Source organism: Mesoplodon mirus (assembly GCF_964341445.2).
Source record: "Mesoplodon mirus genome assembly, chromosome: 16".
Classification (NCBI taxonomy): domain Eukaryota; kingdom Metazoa; phylum Chordata; class Mammalia; order Artiodactyla; family Ziphiidae; genus Mesoplodon; species Mesoplodon mirus.
In genome coordinates this window covers 44423144-44446250 of record NC_138992.1, presented here as the reverse complement: position 1 = coordinate 44446250, position 23107 = coordinate 44423144, and the positions used below count along the sequence as shown (strand labels likewise).

Here is a 23107-nt window from a genome sequence, read left to right as displayed (position 1 = left end):
ATTGGTAATTTGATAGGGATTGTGTTAAATCTGTAGACTGCTTTGGGTACAATTGCCATTTTAACAATATTAATTCTTCCAATCCAAGAGCATGTGATATCTTTCCATTGCTTTGAATCATCTTCAATTTCCTTTACTAATGTTTATAGTTTTCAGCTTATGAGTCTTTCACCTTCTTGGTGAGATTTATTCCTAAGTATTTTATTTTGGGGGTTGTGATTTTAGAAAGTATTGTTTTTTGAGATGTTTTTTTTACATTCTTTCTGATATTTCATTGTTGTAAAGAAATGCAACTGACTTCTGTATGTTAATCTTGTATCCTGCTACATTACTGAATTCATTTATCAGTTCTAGCAGTTTTTGTGTGGAGTCTTTAGGGTATCATACAGTGTATCATCTATATATAATTACAATTTTACTTCTTCCCTTCCAATTTGGATACATTTTATTTCTTTTTCTTGTCTGATTGCTGTGGCTAGGACTTCCAATACTGTGTTGAATAGAAGAGGTGAGAGTGGGCAACGTTGAATTGTTCCAGATTTTAGCAGGAAAGCTTTCAGCTTTTCACCTTTGACTATTATATTGGCTGTGGATTTGTCATAAATACTTTTTACCATTTTGAGATATGTTCCCTCTCCATCCACTTTGGTAAGAGTTTTTATCATGAATGGATGTTGAATTTTGTCAAATGCTTTTTCTGCATCTATTGAGATGATCATATGGTTTTTGTTTTTTCTTTTGTTTATGTGGTGTATCACATTGATTGATTTGTGTGTGTTGAACCATCCTTGTAAACTTGGGATGAATCCCACTTGGTCATGGTGTATGATCATTTTCATGCATTGCTGGATTTGGTTTGTTAATATTTTGTTGAGAATTTTTGCATCTATATTCATCAAAAATATTGGCCTGTAATTTTTTTTCTGGTGGTGTCTTAGCCTGGTTTTATTATCAGTGTTATGGTGGCTCATTAAAATGTCCTTGGGAGTGTTCCCTGCTCTTCAATTTTCTGTAAGAGTTTGAGAAGAATTGGTGTACATTCTTCTTTGTATGTTTGCTAGAATTCACCTGTGAAGCCATCTGGTCCTGGACTTTTATTTGTAGGGAGTTTTTACATTACAGATTCTATTTCAATTCTAGTGATCAGTCTGGTCAAATTATCTATTTCTTCTTGATTAAATTTTGGAAGGCTGTATGTTTCTAGAAACTTGTCCATTTCTTCTAGGTCACCAAATTTTTACATATAATTATTCATAGTATTCCCTTATGTTTTTTTTTTTGTTGTTGTTGTTGTTATTCTGTAGTATCAATTGTCATGTCTCCTTTTTCATTTCTTATTTTGTTTATTCGGGTTTTCTCTCTTTTCTTCTTGGTGAGCCTGGCCAGAGCTTTGTCAGTCTTGTTTATCCTTTCAATGAATCAACTCCTGGTTTTACTGATTTTTTTCCTTTTTTAAAAAATTTTTATTTTACTCATTTCCTCTCTAGTTTTTATTATCTCCTTCCTTCTTCTGACTTCAGGTTTTGTTTTTCTTCTTTTTCTAATACTTTTAACTGGTTGGTTAAGTTGTTTATTTAAGATTTTTCTTCTTTTTGGAGGAAGGCCTGTATTGCTATAAACTTCCCTCTAAGAACTGCTTTTTCTGTATCCCATAGACTTTGTATGGCTGTGTTTTCATTGTCATTTGTCTCAATGTATTTTTTAATTTCCTCTTTGATTTCATCATTGACCCATTGGTTTTTTAGAAGCATGTTGTTTAATTTCCATGTAATCATTTTTTTCTCATTTCCTTTTCTGTGGTTAATTTCTAGTTTCATGTTGTTGTGGTCAGAAAAGATGCTTGAGAAAATTTCTATAGTCTTAAATTTGTAGAGGCTTGTTTTGTGCCCTAGTATGTGGTTAATTCTAGAGAATGTTCCATGTGCACTTGAAAAGAATGTGTAATCTGGTTTTTTTGGATGTAATGTTGTGAAAATATCAATTAAGTCTAACTGTCCTATTGTATCACTTAGGATCTCTGTTGCCTTATTGATTCTTTGTCTGGAATATTTGTCCATTGTTGTGAGTGGGGTGTTAAAGTCTCCTACTATTATTGTATTCCTGTTAATCTCTCCCTTTATGTCCGTTAGTATTTGTTTATATATTTGGGTGCTCCTATATTAGGTACATATACATTGATAAGTGTAAAATCCTTTTGTATCTATCCTTTTATCATTATATAGTGTCCTTCTTTATCTTTCTTTATGGCATTTGTTTTAAAGTCTATTTTGTCTGATATGAGTATTGGGACCCCCACTTTCTTTTCATTTCCATCTGCATGAAATATCTTTTTCCATCCCCTGGCTTTCAATCTATGTGTGTTATTTGCCCTAAAGTGCATCTCTTGTAAGCAGCATACTGTACACTCTTGTTTTTTATCCAATCTGCCACTCTGTCTTTTGACTGGAGCATTTAGTCCATTAACATTTAAGGTAATTATTGATAGACATATATTTATTGCCATTTAAAACCTTATTTTCCCATTGATTTTGTATTTCTTCTTTGTCCCTTTTTTTTCCTTTTGTTTTTCCTTTCATCATTTGATGATTTTCCTTTTGTATTATACTTATGTTCTCTTTTTGGTTTTTGTGAATCTATTGTGTGTTTCTGACTTGTGGTTACACTGTTTTTCAAGTATGTTAACTCCTTCCTATATATACTTTCCTTAGACTGGTAGTCATATAGGCTCAAACACATTCTAAGGGAAAAAATCCACATTTTCTTACTCTCCTCCCCCACATTTTATGGTTTTGATGTCCTCTCTTACATCTTCATGTTCTTCTTTTTGCTATTCATTGTGGTTTTCATCACAGAAAATGATGTCATCATTTCAAAATCAAAATGTGTCATCACATTTTCTTTCACAGAAAATGTTTTTGATTTTAAAATATTTTGATTAAAATTTAAAACATTCTGATTAATTTTGATTAAAACATTTCATTAAAATGTTTTAATCTGTGTACTGGCTTCTTTAAGTGATTTATTTTCCAGTTGTAATTGTCTTTTTCTTATAGATTCTTACTTCTTTTCTATTTAGAGAAGAGCTTTCAATATTTCCTTTAGGGTAAGTATAGCATTGCTGTATTCTTTTAGTTTTTGCTTGTCTGGGAAGTATTTTATCTCTCCTCTTCTAAAGGGTAATCTTAATGGGTAGAGTATTCTAGTTTGCAGATTTTTCCCTTCCAGGACTTTATATATATATATATATCTTGACACTTGCTTTTGGCCTACAGCGTTTCTGTAGAGGAATCAGCTGATAGTGTTATGGGGGTTCCCTTGTAATTAACTCTTTGCTTTTCTTTTACTGTCTTTAGAATCTTCTCTTTGTCTTTAGATTTTCCCATTTTTATTATAGTATGTCTTAGTGTAGGTCTGCTTTGGTTTAACTTGTTTGGGACCCTCTGTGCTTCCTGTACCTGGATATATGTTTCCTTCTTTAGGTTTGGGAAGTTTTCAGCCATAATTTCTTCAAACATATTTTTGATCCCTTTTTGCTTTCTTTCCTTCCTGGAACCCCTATTTTGCATAGGTCGGCATAGTTTATATTATCCCATAAGTCTCTTTTATTGCTTTCTTCTTTTTTTTAATTTGGCTTTCTGTCTTCTGTCTTGATTGGACGATTTCAATTATTCCTTTTTCCATTATTCCAGGTCACTTATTTGTTCTTCTGCATTATTCATTTTGCTATTCATTGACTTTAGCTCAGCTTTCATCTCGGCAAATGAGTTTTCTAATTTTTCTTGGTTCCTCTTTCTAGTTTCTAGTTTCTTTTTTCTGTACTCTGCATTTCCACTGATACCCCTTCTTTATTCCTTCAGTATTTTCATTATCTCCTGTTTGAAATCAGTGTCTATCATATTGAAGAGGTCTGCTTCATTGTTTCTTCTTTCAGGGGAATGCTCTTGGTCTTTTAACTGGGAGTGGTTCCTCTGCTTCATTTTGCTTTTATTTCTCTCTGTGAGTTTAGGAGAAGCAATTATGTACTCTGGTCTTGGAGTGCTCTTTATACGTGGGAGCATCCCTGTGTAGCTTGTATGGATTTAGTATATTTGGTCTGAGGACTTTTTTTAGTATGCACGCCTGACACCTCTTTCCTCAGCATGTGCTCGTCATTATAGCCTTGATAGGAGGTATGCAGATGTGGCTGCTGGTGCCCAGTCCTGGGGTTCTCAGTGGTGGCAATGGCTCAGCAATGGCCCTGGGACACAGGATGGGATCAGAGGTGGCTCACAACTACTCCTGGAGTTTGGACAGGTGGCAGTGGGAGCTCTCAACCACTCCTGGGATCTGCAAGGGTGGCAGTGGTGGCTTGCAACCACTCTTGGTTTGCAATGACTCCTGGTATCTGGAAGGGAGGTGGCAGGGGCCCACAACTACTCCTGGATTCCAAGAGGGAGACGGCAGAGACCCATGACCACTCCTTGGGTCCGGGAGGGAGGAGGTGGGGTCCTGTGACCATTCTTGTGTCTGGGTGGGTAACTATTTTTATTTTAAACACATGAAATTGTTCTTCCTTTTTGAATACATGTATGCATGCACAAACAAACCTGTTCAAGCATTTGAGCAAAATGTTAAAAATTAAAAGATATAATAACAAACAAAATTGAAATGATTTGCTTCTCTTTTGTTTGCTCTTACTATTTTAGATGATGGAAAATTGTCCTTTGAAGAATTCAAAGCATATTTTGCAGATGGTGTTCTGAGTGGAGAAGAGTTACATGAGCTCTTCCATACCATTGATACACATAATACCAAGTAAGGAACTTTTTTTTAATCACTACATTCTGTAAACAAAATAGAGGGGGCATGAACAAGTACATATGAATGAAACAGAGAGGGAGTAAAGCTGCAGAGAACACATTTTGTAACACACCTATGTTCAGTTCTGAGATAGCGTCTAACAATCGAAATGCTGTGAAAAACTGAATTTTGAACTGGAAAATAAAGATCTTCTGTAGGGAGTTCTCATAAAGAGTTTGCAGAATTAAAACAAAGCATAGGTTATAAATAATTCTAATTCTGCCATTAATAAGAAAGTAGAATTTTACCTTGTTTCTTAGATTTCATCTCAGTTTGCTTCATTTAAAAATTGTCCTAAAAGTCCATTTTTATATTACTGTAGTAAAATAGGAAATTGCAGCAATTATCTGGACAATTCAGATGTGCTGAACTCCAAATCAGTGTTACCTGTAGGTAATGCAGGACACAGAATTTTCTCTGAACAATCAATGTATATAGTGATCTACTTGATTTATTTTCAAATCTAGCAAAATAAAATATGAGCTCTGAAAATTTGTAGGTTTAGCTGGTGGATTTTTTGAGTCATTTTACAAGAAATGATTTACTTAATTTTTAAAATTTAAAGTGCTTTATTATGTTGCACTATAGGTGCAGCTATGATTACATTTCTAAAAAATATTTGTTTCTCATGATGAAACAAAATATTTTAAGAATATTATTTATGTGACAAAAGAGGAAAATTTAACTTGCAAGTTAAAGAGGAAAATTTAACCAACAAGATATATTTTCAATGTTTTCTTTCTTTCTTTCCAAATATTTTCAAAGTGGTTATGTCACTATATTTAAAGTGATACAAGGAAAAAATATATAATGAAAAATATTCTACCCAACAAGGTAACATTCAGATTTGAAGGAGAGAGTTTTAAGACAAGCAAAATCTAAAAGAGTTTGGTGCCACTAAAATGGTTGTACAATAAATGTTAAAGGGAGTTCTCTAAGTGGAAAAGAAAGACCACAACCAGAAATATGAAAATTATGAAGGTAAAGACCTCATTAGTAAAGGAAAATACACAGTAAAGGTGGTAGATCAATCCCTCACAAAACTAGTAGACAGGATAAAAGACAAAAGTAGTAAAATCTTCTAATCCACCATAAGTAGTTAAGGGATATTTTTTAAAATGCAAAATGTGAAATAAAAAATATTAATTGTTGGGTGGGGGTGCAGGTCTGTTAGAATGCATTTGAACTTAAGAGATCAGTAAAGTATAATTATCATGTATGTGTGTGTGTGTGTATACACACACACACACACACACACATATATATATATATATTGTTATATATAAATCTCATGGTAACCACAAACACAAATCTATAATAGATGCACACACAAAATAGGGAAAGGAATCCAAAAATAACACTAAACATAACATCAAGTCACATTGGAAGAGTGCAAAAGAAAAAGGAAAGAACAATAAAGAACTATAAAAATGAACTGAAAACAATTAACAAAATGACAATTGATACATACTTATCAATAACTACTTTAAATGTAAATGGATGAAATGCTCCAATCAAACAACACAGAGTGCCTGAACGGATACAAAAATAAGACCCATAAGTATGCTGCCTACAAGAGACTTACTTCAGGTCTAAAGACACACAAAGACTGAAAGTGAGGGGATGCAAAAAGGTATTCCATGCAAGCGGAAATCAGAAGAAAGCCAGGGTAGAAATATTTATATCAGATAAAATAGACTTTTAAACAAAGACTGTAACAAGAGACAAAGTAAAACATTACATAATGATAAAGAGATAAATCCAATAAGGAGATAAAACATTTATAAATATATTTAAATCCAACATGGGAGCACCTAAATATATACAGTTATATAAACTAAATAACTAATGAGTCACTGAAGAAATCAAAGAGGAAATCACACAAATGAAAATAGAAACAGAACAATCCACAATCTATGGGACACAGCAAAAACAGTTCTAAGAGGGAAGTTTATAGAGATAAAAGCCTACCTCAGGAAAGAAGAAAAATCCCAGAGAAACAGCCTAATCTTACACCTAAAGGAACTAGAAAAAGAAATGCCAACAAAATTTAATGTTAGTATGAAGAAAGCAATAATAATGATCATAGGAGGAATAAATGAAATAGAGACTAAAAAAGAGACAGAAAAAAACAATGAAACTAAGAGATGATTCTTTGAAAAAATAAACAAAATTGATAAAACTTTAGACAGACTCATCAAGAAAAAAAGAGAGGTCCCAAATCAATAAAATAAGAAACAAAAAAGAAGTTACAACCCATGTTATAGAAATAGAAAGGATCATAAGAGATTGCTATGAACAATTATACACCAATAAAATGGACAACCTAGAAGAAATGGATGAGTTCCTAGAAACATAAATCTCCCAAGACTGAATCAGGAAGGAATAGAAAATATTAACAGACCTATTACCAGTAATGAAAAATAATCAGTAATAAAACAAACAGAAGTTCAGGACCAGATGGCTTCACAGGTGAATTCTCTCAAACATTTAGAAGGTTAATACCTATCCTTCTCAAACTATCCCCCCCAACAACAACAAAAAAAAAACTGAAAAGGAAGGAATGCTTCTGAACTCATTGCAAGATGCCAGCATTACCCTGATACCAAAACTAGACAAAGACCCCACAGAAAAATCAAATGATAGGCCCATATCTCTGGTGAATATAAGTGCAAAAATCCTCAACAAAATTTTAGCATATTGAATTCAACAATACATTAAAAGGATCAAACGCCATGATCAAGTGGGATTCATCCCAGATTTATCCACCGAATGCAAGGATGGTTCAATATCTGCAAATCAATTAATAGGATACACCACATTAACAAATGGAAGAATAAAAATCATATGATCATCTAAACAGATGGAGAAAAACTTTCAACAAAATTCAACACCAATTTATGATTTTAAAAACTCTCAACAAAATGGGTATAGAAGTAATATACCTCAACATAATAAAGGCATAAATAACTAATGCACAGCTAACATCATATTCAACAGTGAAAGGTTGAAACTTTTCCCACAAAGATCAGTAACAAGAAAAGTATGCTCACTCTACCACTCCTATTCAACATAGTACTGGAAGTCCTAGCCACAGCAATTAGACTAGCAAAGGAAATAAAAGTATTCAGATTGGAAGGAAGGAGTAAAACTGTCATTGTTTGCAGATGACATGATACTATATATAGAAAATTCTATATAGTATAGATAATATATATAGAAAATTCTAAAGACACCACCAAAAAACTACTAGAACTTTCAATGAATTCAGTAAAGTTGTAGGATAAAAATTTAACATACAGAAATCTGTTGCATATCTGTACACTAAGCACAAACTATCAGAAAGAGAAATTAAGAAAACTATCTCATTTACAGTTGCATCAAAACTAATAAAATACCTCAGTATAAATCTAACCAAGGAGGTAAAAGACCCATTTGGAAAACTATAAAACGTTGATGAAAGAAATTGAAGATGACAACATACAAAGGGAAATATATACTCTACTAAGGGATTGGAAGAATTAATATTGTTAAAATATCCATGCCACCCAAAGCAATCTACAGTTTTAGTGTAATCCCTATCAAAATACCAATGGTAATTTCCACAGAACTAGAACAAATGATTCTAAAAATTGCCTGGAAACACAAAAGACCCTGAATAATCTAAACAAGTTTTTTTGGTTTTTTTTTTTTTTTTTTTTTTTTGCGGTATGCGGGCCTCTCACTGTTGTGGCCTCTCCCATTGCAGAGCACAGGCTCCGGATGTGCAAGCCCAGAGGCCATGGCTCACGGGCCCAGATGCTCCACAGCATGTGGGATCTTCCTGGACCGGGGCACGCACCCATGTCCCCTGCATTGGCAGGCAGACTCTCAACCACTGCGCCACCAGGGAAGCCCCTCTAAACAATTTTGAGAAAGAAAAATGACACTGGATGTATCCCACTCCCTCATTTCAAACTATACCTCAAAGCTACAGTAATCAAAACAGTATGGTACTGGCATGAAAACATAGATCAGTGGAACAGAATTAAGAGCCCAGAAATAAACCCATGTTTATATGTTCTATTAGTTTACAACAAAGGAGGCAAGGACATACAACAGAGAAAAGACAGCTTCTTCAATAAATGGTGTGGGGAGAACCAGACAGATACTTGCAAAATAATCAAACTGGACTACTTTCTCATGCCATATAAAAAATATACTCAAAATGGATTAAAAACATAAATGTAAGGCCTATGGTTTACCATAAAACCCTTAGAAGATAACACAGGCAGTATGCTATTTGACATTAGTCTTAGCAATATTTTTTTGTATTTGTCTCCTCAGGCAAGGGAAACAAAAACAAAATAAATAAATAAGACTACATCAAACTAAAAAGCTTTTACACAGTGAAAGAAACTATCATCAAAATGAAAAGGCAGCCTACTGAATGTGAGAAGATATTTTCAAACTATATATCCAAAAAGGAGTTAGTATCCAATATATACAAGGAACTCATACAACTCAACCTCAAAAAAACAACCAAGTAAAAAAAGGCAGAGGGCTTGAATAGATATTTTTCCAAAGAAGAAATAAAGATGGCCATCAGACACATGAAAATATGCTCAAGGTCACTAATTATCAGCAAACTTCAAATGAAAACCACAATGAGCTATCACCTCACACCTGTCAGAATGGTTACTATCAAAAATACAACCAATAGCAAACGTTGGTCAGGATGTGGAGAAAAGGGAAACCTTATGCACTCTTGGTGGGAATGCAATTTGGTACAGCTACTATGGAAAACGTAGTGTAGAGATTCCACAAACAATTAATGATAGAACTACCATACAATCTAGCTATTTCACTTCTGAGTATTTTTCTGAAGAAACAAAATCAAAAAGATGCATGCACCCCCATGTTCACTGCAGCATTATTTACAATAGCCAAGATTTGGAAGCAACATAAGAGTCCATCAATAGATGGATGAATAAGGAAGATGTGGTATATACATACAATATAATACTATTCAGCCATAAAGAGAATAAATTTTTGCCATTTGCAACAACATGGATGGACTTTTGGAGGATATAATGCTAGGTGAAATAAGTAAAATAAGAAAGACGAATACTGTGTGATATCACTTACATGTGGAATCTAAAAAATACAACAAACTAGTGAATATAACAAAAAAGAAGCAGACTTACAGATGTAGAGAACAAAATAGTGGTTACCAATGGGGAGAGAGAGGGGAGAGGGTCAATATAGGGTTGGGGGACTAAGAGGTACAAAATACTATGTATAAAATGAATAAGCTACAAGGATATGTTGACAGCACAGGGAATATAGCTAATATTTTATAATAACTGCAAATATTGTTAAAATTGTGAATTGCTATGAGTCATGGGGTTGAATTGTACTGCATGGGGAATACAGTCAATAATATTGTAATAACATTGTATGATGATAAATGGTAACTAGATTTACTGTGATCATTTTGTAATGTATAGTAATATTGAATCACTATGTTGTACACCTGCAACTAATATAGTCAATTACTCTTCTACATCAAAAGAAGTGTTTTCACTTATCAGAAAGCCAGCATGTCTACATTTTTCAGTCAGTTAGAGGAATACATGAAGAAATTAGCATAATTCCTTGTAGAAGAGATTCACAGCACAGGCAGGGGGAAAAATCCCCTGGAGGCAAAAATGATTCTTCCAGTATAGCAATTTAGAGTTCCAGATTGTCAGGATAGACCAAACAGTAGACCAGATGGAAGTTTTGCTGTTATATCAGACAGTGAACACACAGGAAAGTTTCCCGGGGCCTGCAGATGGAAGCCTGTGATAGAGATGGACAACTGATGTCTTCAGATCAAGTGTTCCTTATTCCAGACTCAAATAATTTTTTTGGATGCTGAGTACTGGGATTTCAACCCAGTACTTGTTAAATCACTGAAGCACACCAAAGCAAAAAAATAAAAAATAAAAAAATTACCACCTACAAAAAATCATAGTCCATCTTGAGCTAGGTTTGAAAGTTTAAAATTTTCTTCCTTAACCTAAAATGAAATTTTTCTCTCTAAAATTTCACTTAATTTGTTCGATTTCTTAGGGCCATGCAGAATATGAATATTTTATAACGTCTTTCTAATATTTGAAGACAGCTTTTATGCACCAATAATGAGATAAAGTCCCATAATAATTGGAGAGTAATAATATCAAAGGGTTTGTTTTAGATGATAGAATTTTATTCCTTCTGAAACAGGAAAATTCATTCATCTTATATTTGTGCATAACAGTTAAATTTTAAAGCTTGATTAGTTGGTTGATGAAACCGCCTTCTCCCTTGAGCTATCCATTACCCTCCTTAAGTAGACACATTTTATGGGCATTAGGAAAAGGAGGCAGGATCAGTACCCAAGGAATAAGTATTTAGTAGGTTGGCCTGAAGACCAAAGCCTGCACTGCATTATGACTAGAAAGGTCATTCCAATTCCAATAGCTCCAATAGTGGGTAAGAGAGATCTCCCTATTAACGTAGCCTATACATCTTCAACTAGCACTGAAACTAAGAGAGCAGCACAAAGTGCCTGGAGGATAGGGCAGGCCCCAGTCCCAAGTGCTAAGCTAAGGAAATATGGTATGACTTAGAGCCATGAAATCAGAAAATGGAAAAAGGTGGGGTAGCTGCATGTCAAAAGAGCACAGTGAAAATCAAAGTCCAGAGAATAACAGGCTTAAGTGTGGTGGACACACTCGGTGTATCAGGGTTGAGTTTTAGCAATATAGATTGGGCAAAGGAACACTGGCAGAAGAGTACTCCAAGTATTCAGACAAAGCCCAAACTGCCCATGAGCAAACTCTCAGAGAACAAAGAGTCCAGATGGAGCATTTTATGATCAAGACTTACCTGTTAGAACCAGATGGCGGGCTGACCTCTGTTCAGGCATTAAGTTACCTCTTTGGCATAAGCAGACAAAGCCCAACAAATGTATACTGTTTTCCACAGAGAGGCACAAGTTAGCTGACACATGTGGTCAATGATGTCAGTTTAGCATGCTTATATGCCAAATGAGGCATGGCGCCAGAGGAGCCAAAGATACTAAGGAGGGAGAGAATAATATTCTTTTTATAGATTTTCCTCAACTTCTCCTAAGCCTTACTTAGCAGAAATTACAGCAGGGCAGAAGATGTACTAGGCAGGACTTTACTTGTTGTGGGTGACAGAAACATAAATTAAGCTGGCTTAAAGAAATAATTATCTGGTTCATGTATCTGAAAAGTCCAGAGGTAGGCTTCATATGTGTTGGAGCAAAGTGCTCAAACAGTGGTGCTGGGAATCTGTCTATCATCTCTCACCTCTTATTTCTCTACGTTGGCTATTCTTTTGTGCAGACTCTTGCTGAGAGGTCAAGATGGTTATGAGAGGCTCAAAGTTCATATTGCCACCACCTTGGCAAACCCCAAGAGGCTGGTTTTCTTTCAGAGTAGTACCAGCAAAATTCTGATCTTGAATTATGTTAGCCTGGCTTGGAGCTCATGCACATCTCTGGAAAATCACTGTTTTCAAGGAAAAAATAAAGTGAAAAGGAACCAAGATGCTGTTATCAAAATAAGGGGGAATAAATTCTGGGCAGGCAAAACTTGAGTCCCGTGTAGATCAACTAACCACCTACTCAGCCTCAAAGACTTCCACTTACCATCTCATATTTTAGAGGACAAGGGACTTGGTAGAGTTTGAACTCCAGAGAGTTCCTACAAAGTGTGGAGTCAATCTGGAAAATCTGAAGCTATCTATATGGGAAAAGATTGAAGCCAGGGAGAAATCTTTGTTTTAATAGGCATCCTAGTTCCATTGAGCCATGCAGGGCCCTAGCCCTCTACACCTGCCTCTCTTCTTGACCATCTGATTGTGTCTATTCTCAATGTTCCTGTTTTCCCATACTCCACTAGAATCATGCCTATAATCTCCCTTCTTTTTCCTTATGGTCCTACCAAGTCTCTGTATTTGCAGATACTGTAAAAAACTTAGGCAGACTTAGTAAGTAACACCTGGTCTTTATTCTCTTAGTATTTCTCCATAATCACCTAACAGATTTTCTGGGCAGTTGTCACATATCACATTATCCTTATTTTTTTTAATTTAAAAATTAGAAAGAGCTGAGTATATAACTAAGAGAAGCACTATTTGATTACATCCTATAGAGGTATACTTTTTGCCACATTCTTAGAGACTGAAAATAGAAGTCTTACAACCTTACCAGGACTCACTCTAATCTATACCCAGTTCTCCAGTTATTGATTCCATTTCATCATTGGAACTAACTTGTAGCCATCAAATTTCCTTATTATTCACTCAATTTTTAAATGTGCCTTTCACTCCAATATTCTCTGAAATCTGTTTATTTTCTTTGAGCATATCTAGCTCATGAAGATATGGAGAGAATAAAAGAAGCTACTTCCTAACAGTTACATTTAAAATTCTTTTCCTTCCTGTGAAGGCATTTCATTGGCACCACCACAATTTCTTCCTAAATCAGACCATTCCACAATTTGCATTGTTGATTGGGGCTGAGGACTCTTCCTTTTGTAGGGAGAGTGAGGAATCAACAAAGTCTACTTTATAATTAAGAAGACTAGCATAGTTTGGGGATTTATAAAGAAGACAATTTTAGGGAGATTTTCTTTAAAGTGACAGGAAATGGTTTCTCCTTAGTTATAATTGCTGAAAAAATAATTGGTTCTAATTTTCTCTGACAAAGATGGTAAACAAGCCAAATTTTGTATCAAGACAGTATGTATATAATTTCTAAAAAATATGTAATTTCTAAAGGAAATGTTTAATTTTTAATTAAATAGGGAAATACATTTATTGAATGGCTATATGGCAGACACTTACTTGCATCATCTTATTTAATCTTCACAAAAAACAAATAACAAGGTATTATTATTATTATTATTATTATTATTATTATTATTATTCACAGCCTACAGTTAAGGAATCTGACACAGAAGGTTAAGTGATTTGACCAAGGTTACACAGACAGTAGTGTTAGGCCTGGAGATTATTTCATGGAGGCCTGAAAACAAAACTCAAAGCTCTTTCCATTGTCATGCCACCTCAGTAAATTTTCAGATTTTTAGCTATTTATTTTGTATATCAGAAATCAAAAGGTTCCAAGGCCAGTTTTTAAACTCACTTTCAGGTGTTTCATTCTTGATGAAAATGTGCTTGATTCTTTCCAGCAGTAGAATATATTTGGATATACAGTATAGAGGTAATTGCTTTAATTGCTGCCTTTATCTCTCCTCTTTTTATATCCATTATGTAGGATTTTTACAGTGTGGGAGTTGCTACAATGTAGCAATGTTATTCTTTTTCTCTGTGGATGTTATTTTCTTTCTTGGAACATTTCCCTCCCTCCATCTTACCTTTACGTTTGGAATTCATCTTGTGCTTTTGGACTTACTCCTCTTATTACTCTCCATCCCATCACTCTGCACTTGCCTCATTTTCTCCATTGTTCTTCAGAGCACTCACAGAGTTTTACTGTTTCAATTAGTCATTTTTATTAAACACCTTTGCTTCCAAACTTTTTCAGATATTTTATATTTTTAATATTATATAGAGAATTATTCTCTGCTTGTCATCTCTTCTTCCCAATAAAGAACTTGAATTCTCTTTTTATCTTTTTTTTTTAAATAAATTTATTTATTTTTGGCTGTGTTGGGTCTTCATTGCTGCACATGGGCTTTCTCTATTTGCGATGAGTGGTGAGTGGTCTTCTCATTGCAGTGGCTTCATTGTTGTGGAGCATGGGCTCTAGGCACGTGGGTTTCAGTAGTTGTGACATGTAGGCTCAGTAGTTGTGGCTTGTGGGCTCTGGAGCTCAGGCTCAGTAGTTGCCATACACAGGCTTACTTGCTCCTCGGCATGTGGGATCTTCCCAGACCAGGGCTCGAACCCATGTCCTTTGCATTTGCAGGTGGATTCTTAATCATTGCACCACCAGGGAAGTCCCGTCTTTCAATCTTAACTGTACTCTGTCTTCCCATCAGCCATGATAAAATTGCTAATGGTGAAGCAAAATCTATTACTGCTTAAAATAAAAATTGTCTACTGAGGAATCAAGGAAAATTATTTATTCACCTAACTGCAGTGTTCTTTCTTACCTTGCCAATACCCACCAGGTGGGTGAAATCAAATCAATAAAATGTTAACCCCAATCTTTAAAAAATATGTGATGCTCACTTCTTGGACAAGTCATCTCTCATCTCCCTTGTCCAATGCACCAATAAATTCTGTCCTTATTCCCCTCCAGTTTATTAATCCTATGAATCCATCTATTCCCTTTATTGTCACCACGTTCCCTAAATACCTGCTTTCTCTCTTTTACAACGATACTATTCTCAAAAATGATCTGTTTGATGGAAGAGTTACAACTGTTTTTCTCTGTGACATCTTGAGATTTTAAAATTCTTGAAATAAATACAAATAACCTGAAAGTCATTGCTTACTTCTTAAACGAATATTTTTACAGAGCAATTTCTTTAGGAAAATACTTTGCCTCCACAATAAAATTTATATAAATAACATATGCTTCCTATAAAAAAGAATTCAAACAATATAGAAATCATAAGAAAGAGCAGAAAAAAACATTTGAAATTTCACCACCTTGAGATAGCTACCCATAGCATTTGGTTACCATTACTTTCAATGTGTGCATTCAGTTTCTTTGTATTTTTGTGTTTTTTTCCCACAAATGACTTTATTTTATTTTAACGTCTTTATTGGAGAAAAAATGCTTTACAATGGTGTGTTAGTTTCTGCTGTACAACAAAGTGAATCAACTATACATATGCATTTATCCCTATTTCTCCTCCCTCTTGAGTCTCCTTCCCACACTCCCTATCCCACTCCTCTAGGTGGACACAAAGCACAGAGCGAATCTCCCTGTGTCATATAGCTGCTTCCCACTAGCTATCTAATTTACATTTGGTAGTGTATATATATCCATGTCACTCTCTCACTTCGTCCCAACTTACCTTCCCACTCCCCATGTCCTCAAGTCCATTCTCTACATCTGCATCTTTATTCCTGTCCTTCCCCTAGGTTCTTCAGAACCATTTTTTTTTTTTAGATTTCATATATATGTGTTAGCATATGGTATTTCTCTTTTTCTGACTTACTTCACTCCGTATGACAGTCTCAAAGTCCACCCACCTCACTGCACATAACTCAATTTTGTTTCTTTTTATGGCTGAGTAATATTCCATTGTATATATGTGCCACATCTTCTTTATCCATTCATCTGTTGATGGACACTTAGGTTGCTTCCATGTCCTGACTATTGTAAATAATGCTGCAATGAAAATTGTGGTACATGACTCTTTCTGAATTATGGTTTTCTCAAGGTATATGCCCAGTACTGGGATTGCTGGGTCGTATGGTAGATCTATTTTTAGTTTTTGAAGGAATCTCCATACTGTTCTCCATAGTGGCTGTATCAGTTTGCATTCTCACGAACAGTGCAAGAGGGGTTCCCTTTTCTCCACACCCTCTCCAGCATTGACTGCTTGTAGATTTTTTGATGATGGCCATTCTGACTGGTGCGAGGTGATACCTCATTGTAGTTTTGATTTATGTTTCTCTAATGATTAGTGATGTTGAGCATTCTTTCATGTGTTTGTTGGCAATCTGTAAGTATTCTTTGGAGAAATATCTATTTAGGTATTCTGCCCATTTTTGGATTGGGTTGTTTGTTTGTTTTTTTTTTGATATTGAGCTGAATGAGCTGCTTGTAAATTTTGGAGATTAATCCTTTGTCAGTTGCTTCATTTGCAAATATTTTCTCCCATACTGAGCGTTGTCTTTTTGTCTTGTTTATAGTTCTTTTGCTGTGCAAAAGCTTTTAAGTTTCATTAGGTCCCATTTGTTTGTTTTTGTTTTTATTTCCATTTCTCTAGGAGGTGGATCAAAAATGATCTTGCTGTGACTTATGTCATAGAGTGTTCTGCCTATGTTTTCCTCTAAGAGTTTTATAGTGTCTGGCCTTACATTTAGGTCTTTAATCCATTTTGAGTTTATTTTTGTGTATGGTGTTAGGGATTGTTCTAATTTCATACTTTTACATGTAGCTGTCCAGTTTTCCCAGCACTACTTATTGAAGAGGCTGTCTTTTCTCTGTTGTATATTCTTGCCACCTTTATCAAAGATAAGGTGACCATATGTGCGTGGGTTTATCTCTGGGCTATCCATCCTGTTCCTTTGATCTATATTTCTGTCTTTGTACCAGTACCACACTGTCTTGATTACTGTAGCTTTGTAGTATAGTCTGAATTCAGGGAACCTGATTCCTCCAGCTCTATTTTACTTCACAATTGCTTTGGCTATTTGGGTCTTTTGTGTTTCCATATAAATTTTGACATTTTTTGTTTTAGTTCTGTGAAAAATGCCATTGGTAGTTTGATAGGGATTGCATTCAATTTGTAGATTGCTTTGAGTAGTATAGTCATTTTCACAATGTTGATTGTTCTAATCCAAGAACATGGTATATCTCTCCATCTGTTTGTATCATCTTTAATTTCTTTCATCAGTGTCTTATACTTTTCTGCATACGTGTCTTCTGTCTCCTCAGGTAGGTTTATTCCTAGGTATTTTATTCTTTATGTTGCAATGGTAAATGGGAGTGTTTCCTTAATTTTTCTTTCAGATTTTTCATCATTAATGCATAGCAATGCAAGTGCATTCTGTTTTAATCACAGAGAACTACTTTCTTTTGACTTTCTTCTCTTCCACTGTCTACCCCTAACCCACTCCTCATAACCAATCTTCACCAACACCTAAAGTGTGATCTTCTGCATTTTTTTCCATGCTTGTGTAATTGTATATACATCTATATGTCTCATGAAAGCATTCCCTGACCTTCCTTTTTAGGTTAAATTTCTCACTCTGCCTTCTCTTTGTAATATGTATCTCTTCTCTGTAGCTCTTGAATCAGCTACAATTTTATGTTTGTTTTGTGTTTGATTAATGCTCATTTTGCCTGGCCTAAACTTCATGAAGGCAGAGGTCATGGCTCTTTTGCTTTCCACTGATTCCAGGACCTAGCATAGCATCTAGCACATATTACAAGTTCAGTGGGAAGGGAGAGATTTCTCCTACCCCATACCTTATACTATGCATTTTGCTTGATTAACCCTGCCCCTCCCCTCTGCCTAGTAAAGCTTTCCAGGCATCAAGGTCCACTGAACTCCACGAAAAGTAGTGTTGCAATGTGGAAAGAGCTGAGGAACTGGTCAGGGTTAAATCCCCCGACTATCTAGCTATGAGGACTATGGGTGGTCATTGTTCTTCATTGAACCCTAATTTCATTGGCTGTATAATAGAGCCAATATATAAACCCAGCTTTCAAAGTTTAGCAGTAATGTATATAAACACCTGCCATAAAATAATAATTATTATTATGATGTAATCACTAACCTTTTCTTCTTTCCTGTTCATCTTTTTCCTCCAAATTTCTATAAGTATGGTTTATACTTTCATAAGGTACCACTTAATTATATGCCATCTCTTATATTTTGCTAATTGTTTCATGAGCATATTAATCTTGTCTCCATATCTAAACTATAAACTCCTCTGAGGCAAGGACATTGTTCTCACTACTGCAACAATTACTGGAATACATTCAATAACGACTTGGTTACTTGATGGATTGTTATAGAAGTTGGATATATTCATTGAGTATAAGAAAGGCATGCAAAGGTACATTGCTTGTGACTTTTAGACTTTAGAACCTGGACAACTGACCACAGAAAGGGTGATGTCACTGACAAATCCTGTTGAATAAAAAAGGAGAACTGACTCTTCTCATTGGGGACAGAATAAATGATAAATCTGGCTTTGGACTCTCAGTTAAACAGTTTCAAAAGTTGTTTCTTTTTTAAAATAGTTATCTACTCCTATGAATTAAAAAACATGAAATGCAATGTTAAGATGTAAATGTGGATTATTTCCTTACTCTAACAGATTCAGAATATGTTCAAATTAAGAATTTCTTTTTGTCCCAGTATATTTAATACATTTATATGTAAAAAAAGTTTTCAATGCTAAAAAAAATCTCCTACTACATAAAATAGTATATTCTCTTTTATGATCTTAAAAGGTTTCTCATGGAGAAAAAATAGACTAAATAGCAATAGCTTTTAGCAGTTAAACTGTAATAGGCAGAAAGCTGAGCATGGGTATCAGCTGAACATTATTGTTCTTTTTCATTCACTAATGGATTTAACGGTTTAATTTTATTTTTAAATTTCCCTGGGAACCTATTTTTAATCAACTTTAGATTAAAAACAGTGATTCAGAATAATTAGAAATCTACTCATGGAGGGACATAGAATTGTGATCATTTGCCCAAATAATTTTTCCTCTATCATCCTGTCCTCACTGCCATCAGGTAGAAATTAGTAGATATAGACTTGAGTTTGGCAAAAAGAGTTTCTCTTATCTCTCTTTCTTTCTTTGAATTGTGAATAGTTTCTAAGTGAAAACTCGGATTATCAAACTTGACAATTTTATTCCAGTTGAGATCATGGCTTCCAAGAAATCAGTCATTTTTTACCTACTTATTCATTTATTTATTTAACAAATATTTATTAACCAACTACAATGGGTACCATGTGCCATGTATTATGCATAAATGAATAAATATTACTTTATATTTATGGGAAGCTGACATATTGATTGATAGAAAATTGTTTTCCAAATATCTTATGGGGTGTTGATTTTTTGCAAAAGAGGAGTCAGTGGCTCCTACTTAATATATTTATTAATATTCTATTAATATTTCTATTTCTATGCCTGTCTTAACCTAGGATCTTTACAATAGTTATTTCTTGGTGATAAAATGCAATATAACATGTTCATTACTGTTTGAAAAACCTGTCCTTTAATAAAAATTAGTTTGTGTGAAAGTTATTAGTAGGAGGCTAACTTTTAAAAAATGGCTTCAAAAAACCAGAGACTCCTAGGTTATGTGGAAATGAGTCACCTGTCTCACTTTGGCCAAAGGTCAACCATTTAAGGAAATAATATAGACAAGGGAATTGATATATTATTACTTGAAAAATAACTTATCAAGGCTCTTCCTGTGGACTCAAGAATCAAATAGGGAGAATTACAATTTAACCTTTATTTCAAAAGTATAAGTAGAAATAATGGAATTTTATCTACTGTCTCTGAGTCACTGTCTCTGCCTGGTTTCTTTCAATCTCTCTCTTTCTCTCTCTCTCACTCTTTCTCTCTGTCTTGGTCTGATCAATCCCCAAATTTGATGTAAAATTGTGTCTATACCAGACTCATAGAATGAATTGTAAGAGCTCTCCAGTTTTTGAATGTTGGTTTTCCTATTTATTCTAAGTATCTCTTGGCAATTCTACTTTTTTTTTTAAACATCTTTATTGGAGCATAATTGCTTTACAATGGTGTGTTAGTTTCTGTTGTATAACAAAGTGAATCAGCTATACGTATACATATATCTCCATATCTCCTCCCTCTTGCATCTCCCTCCCACCCTCCCTATCCCACCCCTCTGGTGGTCACAGAGCACCGAGCTGATCTCCCTGTGTTATGCAGCTGCTTCCCAGTAGCTACCTGTTTTACATTTGGTAGTATATATAAGTCCATGCCACTCTCTTACTTCGTCCCAGCTTACCATTCTGCACCCCCACCCTTGTGTCCTCAAGTCCATTCTCTACATCTGCGTCTTTATTCCTATTCTACCCCTAGTTTCTTCAGAACTTTTTTTTTTTTTTAGATCCATATATATGTGTTAGCATGCGGTACTTGATTTTCTCTTTCTGACTTCACTCTGTATGACAGACTCTGGGTCCACCCACGTCACTACAAATAACTGAATTTCATTTATTTTTATGGCTGAGTAATATTCCATTGTATATATGTGCCACATCTTCTTTATCCATTCTTCTGTCAATGGACACTTAGGTTGCTTCCATGTCCTGGCTATTGGAAATAGAACTGCAATGAACATTTTGGTACATGACTCTTTGAATTATGGTTTTCTCAGGGTATATGCTAAGTAGTGGGATTGCTGGGTCATATAGTACTATTTTTAGTTTCTGAAGGAACCTCCATACTGTTCTCCATAGTGGCTGTATCAATTTTCATTCCCACCAACAGTGCAAGAGGGTTCCCTTTTCTTCACAGCCTCTCCAGCATTGATTGTTGGTAGGTGTTTTGATGATGGCCATTCTGACTGGTGTGAGATTAAACTTCATTGTATTTTTTTTTAATCTCATTAATAGGTTTTTTTAATATGATTTTTTAAAATTTTTTTATTTATTTTATTTATTTATTTTTGCCTGCATTGACTCTTCCTTTCTGCATGTGTGTTCCTCTAGTTGTGGTGAGTGGGGGTTACTCTTCATTGCAGGGCGTGGGCTTCTCATTGCGGTGGCTTCTCTTGTTGCGGAGCACAGGCTCTAGGCACGTGGGAGTCCATAGTTGTGGTGCATGGGCTTCATTGCTCCGTGGCGTGTGGGATCTTCCTGGACCAGGGCTTGAACCCTTGTCCCTTGCATTGGCAGGTGGATTCTTAACAACTGCGCCACAGGGGAGGTCCCATTGTAGTTTTGATTTGCATTTCTCTAATGATTAGTGATGTTGGGCATTCTTTCATGTGTGTCTTGTCAACCTGTGTATCTTCTTTAGAGAAATGTCTATTTAGGTCTTCTGCCCAGTTTTTGGATTGGGTTGCTTGTTTTTTTGATATTGAGTTGCATGTGCTGCTTGTAAATTTTGGAGATTATTCCTTTGTCAGTTGCTTCATTTGCTAATATTTTCTCCCATTCTGAGGGTTGTCTTTTTGTCTTGTTTATAGTTTCCTTTGTTGTGCAAAAGCTTTTAAGTTTCATTAGGTCCCATTTGTTTATTTTTGTTTTTATTTCCACTTCTCTAGGAGGTGGGTCAAAAAATATCTTGCTGTGATTTATGTCATAGAGTGTTCTGCCTATGTTTTCCTCTATGAATTTTATAGTTTCTGGCCTTACATTTAGGTCTTTAATCCATTTGGAGTTTATTTTTGTGTATGGAGTTCGGGAGTGTTCTAATTTCATTCTTTTATATGTACCTGTCCAGTTTTCCCAGCACCACTTATTGAAGTGGCTGTCTTTTCTCCATTGTGTATTCTTGTCTCCTTTGTCAAAGATAAGGTGACCATATGTGCATGGGATAATCTCTGGATAATCCATCCTGTTCCATTGATCTATATTTCTGTTTTTGTGCCAATACCATACTGTCTTGATTACTGTAGCTTTGTACTATAAGCTGAAGTCTGGGAGCCTGATTCCTCCAGCTCCATTTTTCTTTCTTAAGATTGCTTTGGCTATTCAGGGTCTTTTGTGTTTCCATACAAATTTTGACATATTTTGTTCTAGTTCTTTGAAAAATGCCAGTGGTAGTTTGATAGGGATTGCATTCAATTTGTAGATTGCTTTGGGTAGTATAGTCACTTTCACAATGTTGATTCTTCCAATCCAAGAACATGGTATATCTCTCCATCTGTTTGTATCATCTTTAATTTCTTTCACCAGTGTCTTATACTTTTCTACATACAGGTCTTTTGTCTCCTTAGGTAGGTTTATTCCTAGGTATTTTATTCTTTTTTTTTTTTGCAATGGTAAGTGGGAGTGTTTCCTTAATTTCTCTTTCAGATTTTTCATCATTAGTGTAAAGGAATACAAGAGATTTCTGTGCATTAATTTTGTATCCTGCTACTTTACCAGATTCATTGATTAGTTCTAGTAATTTTCTGGTAGAGTCTTTAGGAATCTCTGTATATAGTTTCATGTCATCTGCAAACAGTGACAGCTTTACTTCTTCTTTTCTGATTTGGATTCCTTTTATTTCTTTTTCCTCTCCAATAGCTGTGGCTAAATCGTCCAAAACTATATTAAATAATAGTGGTGAGAGTGGACAACCTAGTCTTGTTCCTGATCTTAGTGGAAATGGTTTCAATTTTTCGCCATTGAGAATGATATTGGCTGTGGGTTTGTCATATATTACCCTTTATTATGTTGATGTAAGTTTCCTCTATGCCTACTTTCTGGAGTTTTTGTTGGAAGCTTTTTCTGCATCTTTTGAGAGGATCATGCTGTTTTTCTCCTTTAATTTTTTAATATGGTTTATCACATCTCTTGATTTGTATATATTGAAGAATCCTTGCATTCCTGGGATAAACCTCAGTTGATCATGGTGTATGATCCTT

At 34.8% G+C, this 23107-nt stretch overlaps 1 protein-coding gene across 1 annotated transcript in view; it reads left to right on the top strand.

Moving 5' to 3' along the window:
- NECAB1 (N-terminal EF-hand calcium binding protein 1) overlaps positions 1–23107 on the top strand; it is a 250392-nt gene that overhangs the window by 51966 nt on the left and 175319 nt on the right. The window contains exon 3 of the mRNA XM_082601744.1: positions 4686–4794. Within this exon, the coding sequence (XP_082457870.1) occupies positions 4686–4794 (109 nt within the window). The remainder of the gene's footprint in view (positions 1–4685; positions 4795–23107) is intronic.